Source organism: Erythrolamprus reginae, chromosome 3 (assembly GCF_031021105.1).
Source record: "Erythrolamprus reginae isolate rEryReg1 chromosome 3, rEryReg1.hap1, whole genome shotgun sequence".
Lineage (NCBI taxonomy): Eukaryota > Metazoa > Chordata > Lepidosauria > Squamata > Dipsadidae > Erythrolamprus > Erythrolamprus reginae.
The window spans coordinates 53,269,746-53,288,807 of record NC_091952.1 but is presented as its reverse complement, the minus strand read 5'-3'; the positions used below and the strand labels follow the sequence as shown (position 1 = coordinate 53,288,807).

General features: G+C 38.4%; 1 protein-coding gene across 6 annotated transcripts in view; it reads right to left on the bottom strand.

Annotated features, from left to right (window-relative positions):
• Positions 1 to 19,062, bottom strand: part of BLTP3A (bridge-like lipid transfer protein family member 3A) — a 64,359-nt gene that overhangs the window by 30,061 nt on the left and 15,236 nt on the right. For all 6 annotated transcript variants that reach the window (XM_070745289.1, XM_070745290.1, XM_070745291.1 and 3 more), the window contains exons 2-7: positions 13,517 to 13,679; positions 6,832 to 6,870; positions 5,082 to 5,173; positions 3,128 to 3,317; positions 2,735 to 2,875; positions 1,334 to 1,504 (exon numbers count right to left, since the gene is read on the bottom strand). In XM_070745289.1, the coding sequence (XP_070601390.1) occupies positions 1,334 to 1,504; positions 2,735 to 2,875; positions 3,128 to 3,317; positions 5,082 to 5,173; positions 6,832 to 6,870; positions 13,517 to 13,679 (796 nt within the window). The remainder of the gene's footprint in view (positions 1 to 1,333; positions 1,505 to 2,734; positions 2,876 to 3,127; positions 3,318 to 5,081; positions 5,174 to 6,831; positions 6,871 to 13,516; positions 13,680 to 19,062) is intronic.

Sequence of the window (19,062 nt, the reverse complement as noted above, 5' to 3'; positions counted from 1 at the left end):
GGCCTCCATTTAGAGAGCAGACTGGCCTGTCCCTGACACATTCAGGAAAATGCCAAAGACCAAGCTGTTCTGAAAAGCTTTCTAGTTAAGGCTTGTCATCTTTACTTTTTTTACTGACTGACTGAATGGGAGGGGTACTGCATTTTTCAGACTATAAGATGCACCAGTGTATAAGATATACCAAGAGTTCAAAGAAGTTAGTAAGAAAAAGAAAAAAAAGGTTTTGTCCTCCCCAACTACCAGAAACATTTTGCAGGCCTCCCAGATTCTCTGTGTGCCACATTTTTTTTAAAAATGGGCCTGTTTTCCACAACGACAACACCCCCCCCCCCAAATGGGGAACACAGAGGTTTTGAGAGGCCTGCAGAGTCCTTGTAGGGGCTGAGGGAAGGTAAAACACAATTTTTGTGGGGAAAATGACCCATTTTTTGCTGATTTTTGCAAAAACAAGGGCATTTTGCCTCCAACCCAGCCCCCAGGAGCACTCTGCAGGCCTCCCAATTTTTTGTGAAAAACAGACCCATTTTTCGCAAAAATATATTAATTAATTAATTAATTAATTAATTAATTGGATTTGTATGCCACCCCTTTCCGTAGACTCGGGGTGGCTAACAACAGTAATAAAAAACAGCATGTAAATCCAATACTAAAACAACTAAAAAACCCTTATTGTAAAACCAAACATACATACAAACATACATACCATGCATAAATTGTAAAGGCCTAGGGGGAAAGAATATCTCAGTTCCCCCATGCTTGACGGCAGAGGTGGGGTTTAAGGAGCTTACGAAAGGCGAGGAGGGTGGGGGCAATTCTAATCTCCGGGGAGAGTTGGTTCCAGAGGGCCGGGGCCACCACAGAGAAGGCTCTTCCCCTGGGCCCCGCCAAACGACATTGTTTAGTTGACGGGACCCGGAGAAGGCCCACTCTGTGGCACCTAACTGGTCGGTGGGATTCGTGCAGCAGAAGGCGGTCCCTGAGATAATCTGGTCCGGTGCCATGAAGGGCTATATAGGTCATAGCCAACAATTTGGCTTCAGGATGCCAAAAATGGCTGTATTCTGTGTATAAGATGCACCAATACTTCCACCCTCTTTTAGGGGTGAAAGGTGCATCTTATACTTTGAAAAATACGGTAGTTGTTTGTTTTAAACATTTGTTTAAAATATTTATTTTAACTTTTACAAATATAAGTTTAATTTTGTCTACATTGTGTAAACTATAAGGAATTCTCACTATAGTGAGACATAAATGCAATCAGCAATATCACATGAGAGAGAGAGAGAGGTAGAGAATCATATCTTAAAAACATACAAGTGTTAAAGGTGCTCACTTGGATGGGTTCAGGAGCCAAACTTTTTCTCTGCTGAGCTGATTTCTCCATGGCTTCGCTCAAGGACTCTGCATACTTCATCATTGCCTTCAGCTGGGAATCCGTCAGCACCCACAACAAGTCATCGAGAAGGAACATGAGCTTAGAGGCCACCACATTGCAATCCTTGGTCTGGCTCATAAACAGAAAAAGATCAGCATACTGTCTGAAAGGGTTATTTATTTATTCCCAAGAATAAGCAGCTTCATTGGGTAGCAGCTTTTAATTATTTTTCCCATAAATTGGCAATGGGGCTAATTCCTAGATAACCTCTGAACACAATAAAATATATCACTTTTATCTGAAAAAGTGATATTTATCAATATTTCAAAGAACTTTAAACAAAGCCCACTGTATGATTTTTCAACATGTATTTATAGAATAAACTGGCTTCCTTAATAATATGAGTTAAGAATACAGCATTTTTAAAAGATGCATGATACAAACTGCTGTTCATAAGAACTCTCAGAAATACAAGAAAAAATTATCAGAGTGACTGTAAATATGAACTGAGCTCAGGTAAGATGTTATACTTTATTTGGAAGACTACCTGAGCATTTAATGGAGGCATTCCTCTCAACCTTTTAACAACTTTTAAAAAACTATTAAAACCTAGTTTGTCAAGTTTCTGTTCAGACCCTTTTTAAAACCGCACGTATTGTAGTTCTTCACTTAATGAGTGGTTATTTAGTGACAGTTCGAAGTTATGACAAACCCTGATAATCACAATCCAGGTTAGAAGTTTCAGTGTCTGTTCTTTCCCTGACATGACCATATTTTTGGTCCTCAGCCTAAATCTGGTATTTAATTTTGATTTTCAGCAAAAAAAAAAAAAATGCCCATAGTGAATAATGGGTTCACTTAATGACTGCACTATTCACTTTATGACTGCTATTTGCCTAACAATCACCAAAAAGTCATAAAATTGGGCACAATTACATGATCACTTGTTTAATGACCATTACGACTTATGTCCATAATTGAGGGCTAAATTCTGGTTCTGAGACAAGAACTACCTGTATAACATATATCAAATCGTTTTTTTTAAAAAAAGTAAAAATCAGGGATCTGAAATTCTTGATTAACAAAATAACTGGGAGCTCCACATTTTGCAACTGGAATATATATATAGAATTTCAGATCCTTGATTTTTACTTTAAAAAAAAAAATATATTAATCCATAGGTCTAACTGTTTTCCAAACTCCAGAGCATCTCCATGAAGATATATTCCATTGCTTTATCTTATTAAGGGTGAGCTGGGAATTGCTAATGCTCATATCAAAAGATATTATGCATATTACCTGAACTCACTGTATTAATCATTCTACCCAATAATACTTTTCAGCAAAATACATACTCACTTTTCTCTTAAGTGATATTTGAATTTTGCCCTGGTTAGTAATAAGTCTTAGAGGGGTAGTGAGGGGATCTTGTTCTCCATTTTCTGTAGCATCAGCTTCAATTCGAAGAGTCTGCCAGGTGAGTTCTTTAAATGTTAAAACCTATACAGAGGAAGGGAAACAAAAAAAAAGTTCCTAAAATCGTCTAACGTAGTGTTTACATTATAGATTAGGAAGCAGGCAATTTAAGAAAGAACAAAGAATTACAAGCAACTTAGTTTATTTCAAAATGGTTGTAGCAAACTACAGAAATCAAACAGATGTGCAGAGCAACGAAAAAGGTAACCAAAGGTTAAAATCTTTGCAAGCCTACAGAAAGCATCCAGGTAGAAGGACACCTGTTTATGGGCCTACCTCTCCCTTATGTGAATCAGTGATTCGGGTAAAGCGAAGATCACTTTGCTGCCAGGTGGGGTTGACACTATATCCTTGAAGCTGCCATAATTCAAATGATGCATGGAAGGCCTTGGAGTGTATCTTGATAGTAATTGAATTGACAATAATGTACATTCCTTCAACAACCTTCTCTGCAAATCCATATTCACTGTAGAGGAGGAAATAATTTTTAATAGAGTATAAAGCTTTAGCTCATGTTAAAGCATGTAACTCGGAAATGTGTTTAGACTTTTGCAAACATACTGTATTTTTCGGACTATCAACTGGCTGCCGATCAGTTTCCGGTCACAATTCAAAGTGTTGGTTATGACCTATAATGCCCTACATGGCATCGGACCAGAATACCTCCAGGACCACCTTCTGCCGCACAAATCCCAGCGACCAATTAGGTCACACACAGTTGGCCTTCTCCGGGTCCTGTCGACAAAACAATGTCGTCTGGCGGGGCACAGGGGAAGAGCCTTCTCTGTGGTGTCCCTGGCCCTCTTGAACCAACTCCCCCCAGAGATTAGGATGGCCCCCACCCTCCTTGCCTTTCGTCAACTCCTGAAAACTCAGCTATGTCGCCAGGCCTGGGGAAATTAATATGCCCCTTAGCTATTATAATTTATGTATGGTTTGTTTGAGCTGTATGATTATTTTTGTAAGGGTTTTTTAAAATTGTTTTTTAACCATTTGATTTGTATATTGTGTATTGTCCTGTTGTGAGCCGCTCCAAGTCCTCGGAGAGGGGCAGCATACAAATCTAATTAATTTATTATTATTATTATTATTATTATTATTATTATTATTATTATTATCATTATCATTATCATTATTATATGATGCACCGGTATATAAGATGCACCAAGATTTCAAAAAGGTAAGTAAGAAAAAAAGTTTTGCCTCCCGGCCCGGCCCCCAAGAACATTCTACAGGCCTCCCAAAACTTCTGCACGCCCCATTTGTACAAAATATTGGCCCATTTTTTGCAAAAATGGGATGTGGGGGCCAGGCTTCGGGAGGCCAAAAATTGCAGTGTAAGGTGTATAAGACACACCAACATTTCCACCCTCTTTGAGGGGGGGGGGGTGCATCTTATACTCTGAAAAATATGGTATGTTATTTCTAGATCAGGATAGATAGCTAGATATTTTTTCTTTCAATTTTATTATTTAACTTTTTTTAAAAAAATCATTAACATATTAAACAGAATATTAAACATCTCCATACATGCACAAACAAATAAACTTTGCTTGCCCCATGAAGCCGATAACAAAAGAGGCAAGAACCATATGGTTTGTTTTTTAAAAATCTGCTATAATTAATGCTTCAAGCAAACACAAAGCACATTGTATATTGCATAGCTATTGTTAAATATTGGTCCCAAAATGACAATGTGCTACAGTTCCAGCTTTAGTACAGCTGCGACATATCTTATGTAAGTAAACTTTCTTTTTCTTTTCAAAAAGACAATTCCAGAGTATAAAATGGAATGCTTTCCTTTACATCGTTCTTCTTCAGCAGCTGAAAACAAAAGCCAACAAGATTTTTTTTACCGCCCGTCCAACATCTGGGAAAATTAACTGGAATCTGGGTTCCATCCATATAATAGATGCTACTCTTAGTTGCACCTTATTAGAAAAATATGAGAGTAGTTACAAGTCAAATCAAGGGGAAAAAAACTTGAGGAATCTGCTTGACACTTATAAGCTTCAAATTAACATGCATAACAAGGCAATCAAAGCCCATCTCATTTTAAGGGTGAAACGTGTTTTTAAAAGATGAGTCTTTGATTGCCTGGTCGCAGCTGTCATTTTTAACCCTGTTAAAAACCTGCAACAGACACCACGGCATCACAGTTCCTTTTGAACTAGAAAAGCAAAGATTTCACCAAAATGCACAGTAAGAAAAAATTTGAAGCATAATTTACCTCTGTCCTGAAGCAACAGCAATGGGAGATTGTCCATTGGGTGGCCTGGGCTCTTCACATGTCCGCATCTCCACTTCAACTTTATCCAAACACTGTGAAACAACAAAGAGAAAAACATGGAGAAGTAGAATGAAAGTACATGGAAGGAACTAGGAGAAAACAAGGTGACATTTTAAAATACCAGGAGAAAACAAGGTGAAATTTTAAGAAAACAAGGTGAAATTTTAAGAAAACAAGGTGAAATTTTAAGATTAAGAATTCTTTCCTAATCTAGTTACTGGGTTACACTTCATACTAACAGTGATGAAGTTTGCTTTTCTTAGCCAAGCCTATAAATGGAGTAAATATTTTGGGATTAGATACTGACTAGGCTGTGGTTTAGCTTGGCATGATGCGCAAATAGAACTAATTGTAAGCTCTTGGTCCATTTCTGGTTTGCTTTTCTACCTTAATATAGCTTCTAATGAATCAACAAAGGTGCAAGGCACAGTTGTAAAAAAAAAACACTGAACAAACCAATTAGGAATTTGTAAATGACTAGGTTCGCTTGTGTGCATAACCTTTAGTAGTTCAACCAACCAGTCTGCCAACCCTAACTAAGAATGTGATTTGTATTTTTGACTGATTTTGATGTGCAAAACTATCAATTTATAATTTGTTAGCAGTAAACAGCAGTAAATCTGGGTTAGCATGGGTAAAAGTAATACTGTGATAAAATCTCACCTTTTTGTCACTAGTTTCAAGCTATTTTTGGATTGTTCCATATGCCGAAGTTTTCAACATGCTATTTCTGTTTAGAAATGCACATACTATCCCCCACACTAATAAATATCACTACTCTTACTATCTAAAAATAGCTAGCAAAAATTAGAAGTCAACTAAGTTTCACATCCTCAAAAATCACTCCCAACTCTAGCAATGATGAAGACTGTCATGTGGGACCTGAAAAAAAGAAGGGCCTTTAAATTAAGTCATTAATAACGTAGAAATATCTTAGCTGAATCAGGCCAAAGCCCATCTTAGTTCAGCATTTTGTTTCTCACAGCAGCCAAACAGGTTTCTCTGGCTTGCTCACAACCAGGAAGACTAAGAAACATGTTTCTTGCCACTGCTCCCTTGCAACCTGTATTTGGAGACATACTGTCTCCAATATGAATAGCTCTCATTAGACTTCTTCTGTATTAAATTATCTAATCTTCTTTTGAAGTCATCTAATTTAGCAATCATTATCATACTCGTGGTAATGAACTGCAGATTAATTAGGAAAATAAATAAAGAACATTATATATCTGTTCTAAATCTGATCATTTTAATCAACCCAAACAATGCCATTGGCCTAATTTTCTTTTCAAATTCATCCCCACAATAAGCGTATAGTGAGTCTGCTCATATAAACAATGTCAGATGTTGCTTAGGACAGCAGAATAATACATGTAAAATGCTATCAATTCACATTTTTACAGGAATATATGGCATGGTTTCCACCCAAAACTGGATTCTTACACACAACAATGTGAGACACAACAATGCTGAAAATCTAAGAGAAAAGATCAGTGTATTTTACCACTAGCTTAATTACTTACAACATTTACATGTTCATCACAGAAATTACGCAGAATTATGCTTACAACTATAATGGATCTATACAGAGACCAATGACAGTATTATCCACATTTATTTTCAGGTTTAAAAATAAACTAGATTACAAATTCTTACTAACAGATAAAGAGGAAATAAACAAGATCATTACCAGACAGATTGGGTGAGTCTTCAACTTAGTCCACTGGATCTGAAACAACAGAACTAATATTAAATAAATAGGAAATGCTGCAAGGATTATAGCTTTAGGGTGATGCTAACAAGATCAGTTCAAGTGGCATGACAAAATTTGCTGCATGGAAATACACAGCCATTAAAAACAAAACCATTTTTTATACAAATGCAGATCAGCTGAGGGAAATAAAGAAATAAAGTAATATTTTGATCTTACCAGTACTTTGTCAAATGTACATTTAAGACAAAAATTGTATTATTTATAGATTATATTAATTAAAACATTTCTGCTCCTGAAAGTGTATCACCTATGTCAGCCCTTCAATTAGGGAAATGATGCAGCCACTTCAGAAAATAGATGAAGTTAGGTGAATCTGATGGTTGTGCCTCAAACTGCTACCCACATATTCATATTCTGGAACACATAATTAGCTATGTCCAAATCATAAGGATTTTGGAGTGCATTGCTCTAGGAAGATATTCAAAGCAATATATTATGTTGTGGTTGGCTCTGGCCCAGCTCCTGCCCCAGGGAATGGGGAGGTGGATGCAGGGGAAAATTCAACATGCCACAGGCCTGTGTTATTGCCGACAGAGTCAGTTCAAAGTTCAGTTTCCTCGGACGAAGAAGAAGGTGGGAGTGACTCGGCAGAGGGGGGCTTAGCACACAGCCCAGGCAGTCAATCTCCCTTATCTTCCCTTGATTCAGATGAAGATGTTTTGGACCCACGCAAGCGCAGAATTATGCGTAGAAGAGACCAAGTAAGGACATTTTACAGGAGATAAGAGCGGCCACCTGTGTTTGCGTGGGGCTCCAGTAATTAGGGCTGCTGCTATAAATAGCAGCATGTGGGTTTGGCCATTGTGGAAGAATATCTGATCGGAGTTCATCAGGAATCCTGGGTTGCTGGTTTCTGGAATTTGCTTGTTGATTTTTCACGCCTTTGAAAACAAAGCAGAGCAACGTGTGTGTGTGTGTGTCTCACTTCGTTGGAAGAAGAAGGGGTGTGAAGTTTCTTCACAGCTGCTAGCTAAGTACTTAATGACTGCTTAAGGTTAATTGTACAGACTACCTGGTTGTTTTGGGACGAGTGCTCTTTGCAATACAAAAAGAGTGCTTAGTTTATTTTGACTTTTGGGATAAAGAACATTGTTTTGAATTTTCAAACGTGTGTGTGTCTGAAATTTGTACCCTTGAATTTTCGGAAGGCTACTACCACAGAGCCTGGCAGAACAATATTACCGTATATACTCGAGTATAAGCTGAGTTTTTTAGCCCCAAAAATGGGCTGAAAAACACAGCCTCGGCTTATATTCGGGTCATTGACAAAGTCACCACACGAGGGCGCCATTGCTTGAGCCAGAGCGAGGAGGCACCAGCTTTTGTCCCCTCTGGCACGCCGTAGTTCCTCTCCCTGCCTCAAGCAAAGAAGGCAGCCATTTGCAATGGTGAGTCGGATTAAAAAGGCCCCCTGCTGTCAGATTCTCTTCCCCCTCCTTTGAAAGGATTTAAACTGTTTAAAAAATGGTATTTTGTGGTAGTTGCTGTCCTTGCTTGGATAGGATCTAATAATGTGTTATGAGACAGAGCTAGACAGGAATTCTTTTTCTATCTGTCTATCTTTCTATCTATCTATTTTTCTATCTATTTTTCTATCTATCTATCTATCTATCTATCTATCTATCTGTATCTATTTCTATCTATCTATCTATCTATCTATCTATCTATCTATCTATCTATTTTTCTATCTGTCTGTCTATCTTTATATCTATCTGTCTATCTATCTATCTATCTATCTATCATCTATCTATCTATCTGTATCTATTTCTATCTATCTATTTTTCTATCTAACTATTTTTCTTTCTTTCTATCTATCTATCTATCTATCTGTATCTATTTCTATCTATCTATCTATCTATTTTTCTATCTGTCTGTCTGTCTGTCTATCTTTCTATCTATATCTATCTATCTATCTATCTATCTATTTTTCTATCTGTCTGTCTGTCTGTCTATCTATCTTTCTATCTATATCTATCTATCTATCTATCTATCTATCTATTTCTATCTATCTATCTATCTATTTTTCTGTCTGTCTGTCTATCTATTTTTCTATCTATCTATCTCTATCTATCTATCTATCTATTTCTATCTATCTATCTATCTATCTATCTATCTATCTATTTTTCTGTCTGTCTGTCTGTCTGTCTGTCTATCTTTCTATCTATATCTATCTATCTATCTATCTATCTATCTATCTATCTATCTATCTATCTATTTGGTTTTCTATGCTGATAACCTCACAGCAGCTAATGCTGAAGCTCTTCTTTGGATACACTTATTTGTTTGTTTGTTTGTTTATTTATTTAATTGGATTTGTATGCAATCCCTCTCCAAGGACTCAGGGTGGCTCACAGCATATATAAAAACAGAACAATAATGTAAATCCAATTAATGATGAGAAGGAATCCAGTTTTGAAGGATTTTAACTCTTAGGTTTTAGCTTTGTTCCTGATCGAGCTACTTTTTTTACTTTTTAATTTATTGTTAATATTGTTAATTTGTTTACCCTCTTTTAAATTTACAGAGCTAGTTTACTGGTTTTCTTTAAAATAAATATTCTAAAACATGTCTCAATTAATGTAATTTTATTGTTTTCCATTTTTATAAGTTACCAGTAGCCACTGCATTTTCTAACCTCGGCTTATACTCGGGTCAATACGTTTTCCCAGTTTTTGTGGCAAAAATTGGTGCCTCGGCTTATACTCAGGTCGGCTTATACTCGAGTATATACGGTATATAAAAAATCTGTGGCCTCTGTCAGCATAACAATACACATACAGTTAGTTTTATTACGGTTGCTTGATCAGCAAAAAAGATATTGCTTACAGGATACTATTCCCACCAAAGAAAAATAAACAGGGGTGAAAAATCTTTCTCCTTCCTCAAGCACTCTTCCTTCGTAGTCTGCCTCTAAAGATCACAAATTATCCTATCAGAATTCTGGTCCATGTGAAAGCTGGTTTCAGAGAATTAGCTGGCCCATTAATATATTGTAGTGAAAGGATACAAATTAATCACCCGCTTTCCAGTACTAATGAAAGTGCAAAGAAATATATGATAAAAATTCATAATGGTCTTTAAAACTATAAACATAAGTCAAACCATAGAATGAATTGTTACCAATTTCACAAAACTTTGTTTATGTAATGAAGTTCACAAACATTATCCTTTACAAAGGGATCCACAACCCCCAGGCCATGGACCAATACCAGTCCGTTGTCTGTTAAGAGGTGAGCAGGTCACAGTAAAATAGCAAGTGAACCTCCCCCAAAAGTCTGTGGAAAAATTGTCTTCTACAAAAAGATTAGGGGCCACTGTTTTAAACAATTGTTAAGCACTAAAACAATTAGCAAGTAACATTTTAAAATCAGTGAAATCTCATTTTTGTATTTTATACTGTTTTCTGTTGCTGTGAGCTGCCCCGAGTCTGCGGAGAGGGGCGGCATACTAATTAATTAATTAATTAATTAAACAAACAAACAGACAGACAGACAAATAAATAAATAAATAAATTTTTATCTTGTTCTTCCCTTTTTTCAATACACATAATATATTTATAATGCGTTTACCAGTTACTAGTCTTCTTCCAAACAAAGGTAAAGATAAGTTTGGAAGAAAATATTAAACATTTAATATTAAATAAAATAAAATTAAATAAATAACAGGTAAATAACATAGGCTCATATAGGCCAAACTGATAAATTATTGCAATGTTACCCTTTAGTGTTTCCCACTCGTTGATATAACAACAATGAAATTGAAGATAGCAGAGAACATAAAATATTATTGTTATTATTTATTAGATTTGTATGCCACCCCTCTCCGAAGACTCGGAGTGGCTCACAATAATAAAGCACAGTACAAATCCAATGATTAAAAACAATATACTGTATACCCTGTTGCAATTGTAATATTGTTGTTTGGCATGTACATCTTTCCTAACTTACTAAATGTTGGGTCCTAAGCCCATTGCGTAAGAAATTCTTATGTTCCCTTAACTATGGAGCATAATCATTTATTACTGTAACTTATTTGAACTTAGCTCTAAAAACAAATAAATTACATAAATCTATCGGCAAGTATATTGACCTGTCAGAAAAGAATACATATAAGAAGCTTACAGAAGCTAAACAAAGTAAAATATACAAAAAATATATTTTTTTTTCATTACCAAATAGTTTGTCTGAGCATGTAATTGAACTGAGTAGACAATTACTAGATGTTAGAATTTCCCCCCGTAAAATGTTTCAATTTGGACCATCATCTTTTGGCTGTGGTGAGGGGGGCGTTTGCCCAGGTTCGCCTGGTACATTAGTTGCAACCCTACCTGGACTGGGAGTCTCTACTCACAGTCACTCATGCCCTTATCACCTCGAGGTTCGACTACTGCAATGCTCTCTACATGAGACTACCTTTGAAGAGTGTTCGGAAACTTCAAATCGTCCAAAATGCAGCTACATGAGTGGTCATGCGCCTCCCCATACATGCCCATGTCTCTGTAACACTCCGCGGCCTGCATTGGTTGCTGAATGGTTTCCGGATACAAATCCAAGTGTTGGTAATGACCTACAAAGCCCTACATGGCATCGGGCCAGCTTACTTGTGGGACTGCCTTCTGCCATATGAATCCCAGCGACCGGTTAGGTCCCACAGAGTTGGCCTTCTCCAGGTCCCGTCAACCAGACAATGTTGTTTGGCGGGGCTGAGGGGAAGAGCCTTCTCTGTGGGGGGCCCACCCCTCTGGTATCAGTTCCCCCCAAAGATTCGCACTGTCCCCACCATCCTCGCCTTTCGCAAGAGTCTCAAGACTCACTTATGCCACGCTTGGGGCAATTAGATATAGACCTCTTGGCCAATAAATGTGATGTATGGCTGCGATTGAATTTGTTTGATTGATTTTAATATATTGGGGTTTTAGCTTAATTAGTTTTTTTTAATTAATTAGATTTGTTTTCGTATTCACTGTTTTATATTGTATCCTGTGAGCCACCCCGAGTCTTCGGAGAGGGGTGGCATACAAATATTATTATTATTATTATTATTAATAATAATAATAATAATATTAATAATATTAATAATAATAAATCCTCATCTCAAGAAAACACAGCAGGTACACTTAATTTTGCTACTCCAGCAGAAAAAGATCAAGAACTATACTTTTTTTTAAATTAATGAATCTTTCAATTGTTTTTTCATGAAGCCTCTAGCCCTAACACCAAGCCTAATGGTGCTTAAATGATTATTTGCTTACATCAACTGAAAATGTAATTTTATTCCCAAGAAGCCTACGGCATTTTTTTTCAATAAAAGAACACTGCGTTCTTTATATTAATGTACAAGTATGACCACAAAATATAATCTCTCTAATTATGCATGAAAGTAAGTGTCAGATATGGCAAGATATGTCAGTGTCAGATATAAACTTTTCCAAACATCAGAGGATAGGACAAGAAACAATGAATGGAAACCGATGAAGAATAAAAACAACCTGGAATTAAGGAGAAACTTCCTAACAGTGAGAACAAGTAACCAGTGGAATAGCTTGCCTTCAAACATGTGGGTGCTTAATCACTGGGTTTTTTTAAAGAAGAGGGCTGTAGGGTGGTGAACATCTCTTCCAGTTCTATTCTGATTGATACTAAGGTGTGAAACCTAACAGCAAATTGACGATCAATTTAAAACTGAATGTCATCAGAGTGCTTATGCTATAATTTCTCTAGCATCTGGGATTCAGGATGTTCTGACCCAGCCTTAGCAGAAGCAAAAAGCAAACTCCTTATCACAAAAATACCCTCTTTATTTACCTCTTGTGAATTAAGCTCCCAGACAAAAGGCTGGAAATTAAGATCTGATGAGCAGTCTGTTGCACAAAATACAATGAGCAAAATATTCAGAAAAACAAACAGTTGTCTTCTACGACAACCACTCCCCTTTCTTTGTAATTCCCTAACCAGGGAGTGTGTCTGTGTTTGCTTTGCTGCCTGAGTCGACTTCTTGTTCCCATTGTTTACCTAACTGCTCTGCACATACGTGCACCTGGAACAGGCCCCAGCTGTTCTTCCTCCTCACTCATCTCAGCTTCCAAAGGCAACTGCCTCTCCGGTGGCTGGGACATGTCAGACGGCTCTGGCTCTATCTCTGTGTCTGATGCTGAGCATCCATCAGAGCCTTCCCCAGGCTCCAGAACCGCCCAAGTTCTTCCCTAACTTCCTCATTGTTTGAGTCTGCCGTCAGCTCCACTGGCAGCTGGCAGACCAAAAAATAGAACTTGATATTATTTTGTCAACTACTATAGCACAGGCGTCCCCAAAACTGAGCCGGGCAATTGGCAGACAAGTATACATGTTCCCTCGTTTGAGCGCAAATGGAGCTTGTGCACACACCTACCACTCGCATGAAACCATCCCCTCTCCCTCTCACCGCGCCGGGCCAAGCCAGAAAGGTTGGGGACCACTGCTTTAGCAGATCTCAAGTGCCTCTATGAGAATATTTGTAGAATAAGCAGAGGAACATTTACATCCAAATTAAAAAAAATCAGAAAAACGATTAAGACAGGAAGATACTAAATATCATATTAATAGTTATGGGAATTTTGGCTTACCCTGATGGAGGCCTTGTTACAAAACACTCGAGTAATAGCTAGCCAGGTGGGCAGATCCAGCAAATTCTGCAGAACTTCCTCATCCAGTTCTAGGTTTGTCAACTGCCCCTGCCCTTTGAGAGTGCTCAAGTTGATTTTATCAGGGGAGAGATTCTTTGTAAACCTGCAGTTGATAAAATTGGAGATAAAATTGAGCATTTCCATTGATCAGAACATTGAATAAAAATTTGGATTGATATAGATTTAAATTGCATGAAAGAAGCTGGTGGGATGCCATTACCTTAGTTTCAGCCAAGGTTTCATATCACAAACATTTATAGCATGAAAATAATAAGAGTGAAAATACAGTGTTCCCTCGATTTTCGCGGGGGATGCGTTCCGAGACCGCCCGCGAAAGTCAAATTTCCGCGAAGTAGAGATGCGGAAGTAAATATACTATTTTTGGCTATGAACAGTAGCACAAGCCTTCCTTTAACACTTTAAACCCCTAAACTGCAATTTCTCATTCCCTTAGCAACCATTTAGATTATTACTCACCATGTTTATTTATTAAAGTTTATTAAAAAATATATTTATTAAAGGCGGACGAAAGTTTGGCGATGATGTATGATGTCATCAGGCGGGAAAAACCATGGTATAGGGGAAAAAACAGCGAAGTATTTTTTAATTAATATTTTTTTTAAACCGTGGTATAGCCGTTTTGCGAAGTTCGAACCCGTGAAAATCGAGGGACCACTGTATATCATTGTTTTAATATAAATACAATCTACCATATTTTTCAGAGTATAAGACACATTTTTTTAATCCCACAAAGTGGGTGAAAACTTGGGTGCATCTTATACACTGAATGTAGCCCCACCCAGCCACACCCACTCTTTGGCTTCTGCCTCTCAGCAATTTACCTCCTTGCAGCAAACAGCGCAGAGCCTGATTAGCACAAGCAACTGATTTTCAGTCTCCCAACCCACAGCTGATTCAGGAGGCTGCAGGCAGGCCACCTGCTAAAACTGAAACTAGCTGCAGAGAGGCAAATACCTGGGTGGGAGAGGTAGAGGCAAAATCAGAATGTTATTTTCTTGTGCTATTGAGACTACTGAAACAGAATGCAAGGAGGTAGGTCAATAACTATAAATGTCTATAGACATTTTTTTTCCAGGAATTTAAAAAAAAAAAAATTATCCACCCCAACCACATATGCAATATAATATACCATCAATCTTAAAATACAATACAATGATAAAAAATTTAAATTGGGTATACATAATCCGTCCAGTACTACCTCCTGTACTTTTAACATTGGGATAAATTATTTTTTAAAGACTGCTTTATTATTGTTCTAGACAACTTAACAAAATGAAGAAGCTTTTTAAAATAAAAGCTTGATCTGAAGAGGCCCAGTGCTATTGTATCTTCTTTTAAATAGCAGAGAATAATGTATACTTCCAGAAAGCCACATTAATTTTAAAGAACTGTAAAAGTATAATCTGAAATGTAACAGTGCCCTGTTTTAGTATTAAGATAAGGCAGCTGAGTTAAATCCTGACTTAATCATGTTTGGAATAGATCTATTGAAATAATTGGGAGGAGTTAGTATGATTACATTTAAGAAAGCTTTCTGGCATTAATATACTGCCATAATGTACATTTCTCCAATTCTTTACTATTTCTATGGTTCAGCCACACAAGCACCAAAATACACAGCAAACAGGGTATATCTACTGTTTTGCTGGGAGGAAGAGGCAGATTTCCCCCCTTGTTTTCCTCCCCCGAAACTAAGGTGTATCTTTGCCTCGAGCCACCCAAGCTTATATCCCACTTATACTCGGTATAAGATGCACTGCTTAAGTTTACCCTACCAAGAGAATGACATTTCTCTTAAAATGTAATTGTTTTTTATAATTATATTGGACTTCAATGTTTGGTGGCAAGTTCTTAAAATTAGGGACAGTGATTCATAGTTTTATTTCGGGGGGGGGGGGAATATTGTACAGAGCCTGTTGTGCCCCCTTCAGCCTCCAGGCACTGGGATAGGACATCAACAGCATAATTCAAATGGCCTGGAACGGAGAAGTAAAGCTGGATATCATCAGCATACTAGTGATACCTCCTCACACACCATCCGATGACCTTACCCAACATCCTCATGTACATGTTAAGCAGTTTAAAACTGAGCTAGCTATCTTCTATAAAGTAAGACCCCTTCAGAATTTTCCTCCATGCCCAATAAAGATGTAACTAGGATTACTGGAAAATTATTTTTAATTTTAGTTAGATTCATCAATAAGTAATCTGCAACCAACAAGATAACTTTTCAAGAAAATGTTCTATTTATAAAACATGATTCAGCATCACAATGCAGTGATGAAATAAGGATGTTACCAGCTGCTAAATGTGATCATACAAACTGTACAGGGATCATATGCTCCTTTGCACTTCGTTCCATTCTTAAGCACAGAACTTAAGCAATACAGTGATCCCCCGGGTATTGCGATCCCGATCATTGCGAAACGGCTATATGGCGATTTTGCAACCCGGAAGTAAAAACACCATCTGCGCATGCGCGCCCTTTTTTCTATGGGCACGCATGCGTAGATGGCGCCGGGCAGATCAGCTGCTGGGCGGCTTCCCTAGGTCTTCCCCCTCTTGCTGGCGGGAGGGCGAGCGGCGGGCATCAGCGAGGAGTTTCCCCACCGCCCACGCAAACTCCTCGCTGCCGCTTGCCCGCCCTTCGCCCGCCCACGCCGGTTATTCTCGCCGCTTCCCAGCTGAGTCCTGAAGCGAATTGGCTTCAGGACTCAGCTGGGAAGCGGCGAGAATGAACGGCGCGAGCGAACGGCTTGTCCGCCGCCTGCCTGCCCGCGCGCCCACCCGCCCTTCGCCCACCCATGCCGTTCATTCTCGCCGCTTCCCAGCTGAGTCCTGAGCGAATTGGCTTCAGGACTCAGCTGGGAAGCGGCGAGAATGAACGGCGCGAGCGAACGGCTTGTCCGCCGCCTGCCTGCCAGCGTGCCCGCCCGCCCTTCGCCCACCCACGCCGTTCATTCTCGCCGCTTCCCAGCTGAGTCCTGAAGCGAATTGGCTTCAGGACTCAGCTGGGAAGCGGCGCGAGCGAGCAGCGTGGGCGGGCGAAGGGCGGGCGAGCGGCAGCGAGGAGTTTGCGTGGGCGGTGGGGAAACCCCAGCGCCGCTTCCCAGCTGAGTCCCCTTCCCAGGAACCTCAATCTTCGGCTCCTCACTAGCGCTGCGGAAGTTAAAAACACCATCTGCGCATGCGCAGATGGTGTTTTTACTTCCGCAGCGCTACTTCGCGAAAAATCGATCATTGTGGGGGGTCCTGGAACGGAACCCTCGCAATGATCGGGGGATCACTGTATACCTATTCATGTATACATATTCATCAATCCATTCTGTTTCAAAATAAATAACACTGCACACCAAGACAACTAGACACAAGAACAGTTTTTTTCTGAGCGCCATCACTCTACTAAACAAATAATTCCCTAAACACTGTCAGACTTTCTACTCAATCTGCACTTCTATTCTACTAGTTTTTCTCATCATTCCTATCACCCATTTCCTCCCATGTTGACTGTATGACTGTAACTTGTTGCTTATATCCTAAGATTTTTATTAATATTGCTTTTTCATTGCTTATTTGACCCCCATGACAATCATTAAATGTTGTACCACATGATTCTTGACAAATGTATATTTTATTTTATGTACGCTGAGAGCATATGCACCAAGACAAATTCCTTGTGTGTCCAATCACACTTGGCCAATAAAATTCTATTCTATTCTATTCATATAGAGTGCAAATTAGTAGGCAAAATAAATTAAATACAGAGAAAAGAGAATTTAAATTACTTTATAGCTTTATATTTTTATACCAACATTGTAAATTCCTTCCTTCCAAAAAACCTTGCTTTTATATCACTTCATACATAAACTTTTGTTTTTTACATTTTTAATTTATTTTTGAGGATTTTATCAGTTATTTCCAACCACAGCTTACTTAGTCTATCTTTCTTCCCAACATTTTCATTCTTTTTTCACATTTTTTGTGTATCATTCTTTTCGTATTATCAAAATATTTCAATCTCTTTTGTAACACCCATTCCATTTTTCATATTTATTAGATTTTTAAAATCACCTGTATTACTTTATAAGTCAGGGGTGTCAAACTCAAGACCTGCGAGGTGCTTAGATCAGGCCTACGGGGCCACTCTGAAACAATAAAGGATCGGTCCGTGATGCCTCTGCCAGTGAAAACGGAGGTTGAGAGGCCTGTGCGCGGCCCTCCCAAGGTCCATTTTTGCTGGCAGGGCACTCAGTCCACCACAGGTGCTCCCGACATGAGGTGCCAACACATCCACCCAGCCCCCCGAGGTCAAACACAACCTGGATGCGGACCTCAATGAAATTGCGTTTGACACTCCTATTATAAGTAATGCAAAGCATACCTAATATTCCTTCCTTCTTTTATTTCCTTCATAACAACGTCCTGCCTGTCAGACTACTTCAGCTTCAACCATAACAACATAAAAGCTTACAACATATTCAAGCTTAATATTAACTGCTCCAAACTTGACTGTAAAAAATACGATTTTAGTAATCGAGTTGTCGAAGCGTGGAATTCACTACTGGACTCTGTAGTATCATCCCCTAACCCCCAACACTTTACCCTTAGACTATCCACGGTTGACCTCACCAGGTTCCTAAGAGGTCAGTAAGGAGTGTACATAAGTGCACCAGAGTGCCTCCCCTCCCCTGTCCTATTGTCTCTCCCATATCTCATATATCTTCTCTGCAAATCTAATAAATAAATAAAATAAATAAATATATTTTTCTGCTATTCTCTCATAGTTATATTTTACTCCTTTATTTTCTCCTCTATTCTCCCTTTAATACATTTTACTTGATTATATCCTCTGTAACCCTCATTGTGTATTATACTGTATTGGATAAAACAAACAAACAAACAAACAAACAAATAACAACCTGTGAGGTGGGTTCAACTACTAAAAGACAGTGAACTGGCCCAAAGTCACTTGCTAGCTTTCATTCCTAACACAATATTAGAACTCACAGTCTTCTGGTTTCTAGAGCAGCACCTTAAGCATTGCACCAAATTAGATGTTAATAACCAACATCAAGGTAAATTAATACTTGTTGTTTTAGTCTAATTTTATTTATGGATTACATTCCTGATTACATTCCTGCATATGTTTCAAACTTTCATGCGTACAACCGAATCATCGCTTTCTTTAGTTTTCTTTAATCATATATGTACAAACCTATTAAACAAACTAGGTCAGTGATGGTGAACCTATAGCACGCATGCCACAGGTGGCATGCGGAGCCATATCAGAGGGCATGCGAGGCATTTTCCTATGTCAGTGCTGGCCAGCTGATTTTTGACCTTAGGGAAGGCCGTTTCACCCTCCGGAGGCTTCAGGGAAGCTTCCTGAAGTCCCGAGTGCGAAAAACATCCAACGGGCAAACCGGAAGTTTGAAAAAATAGACTTCTGGTTTTCCCGTTGTGCT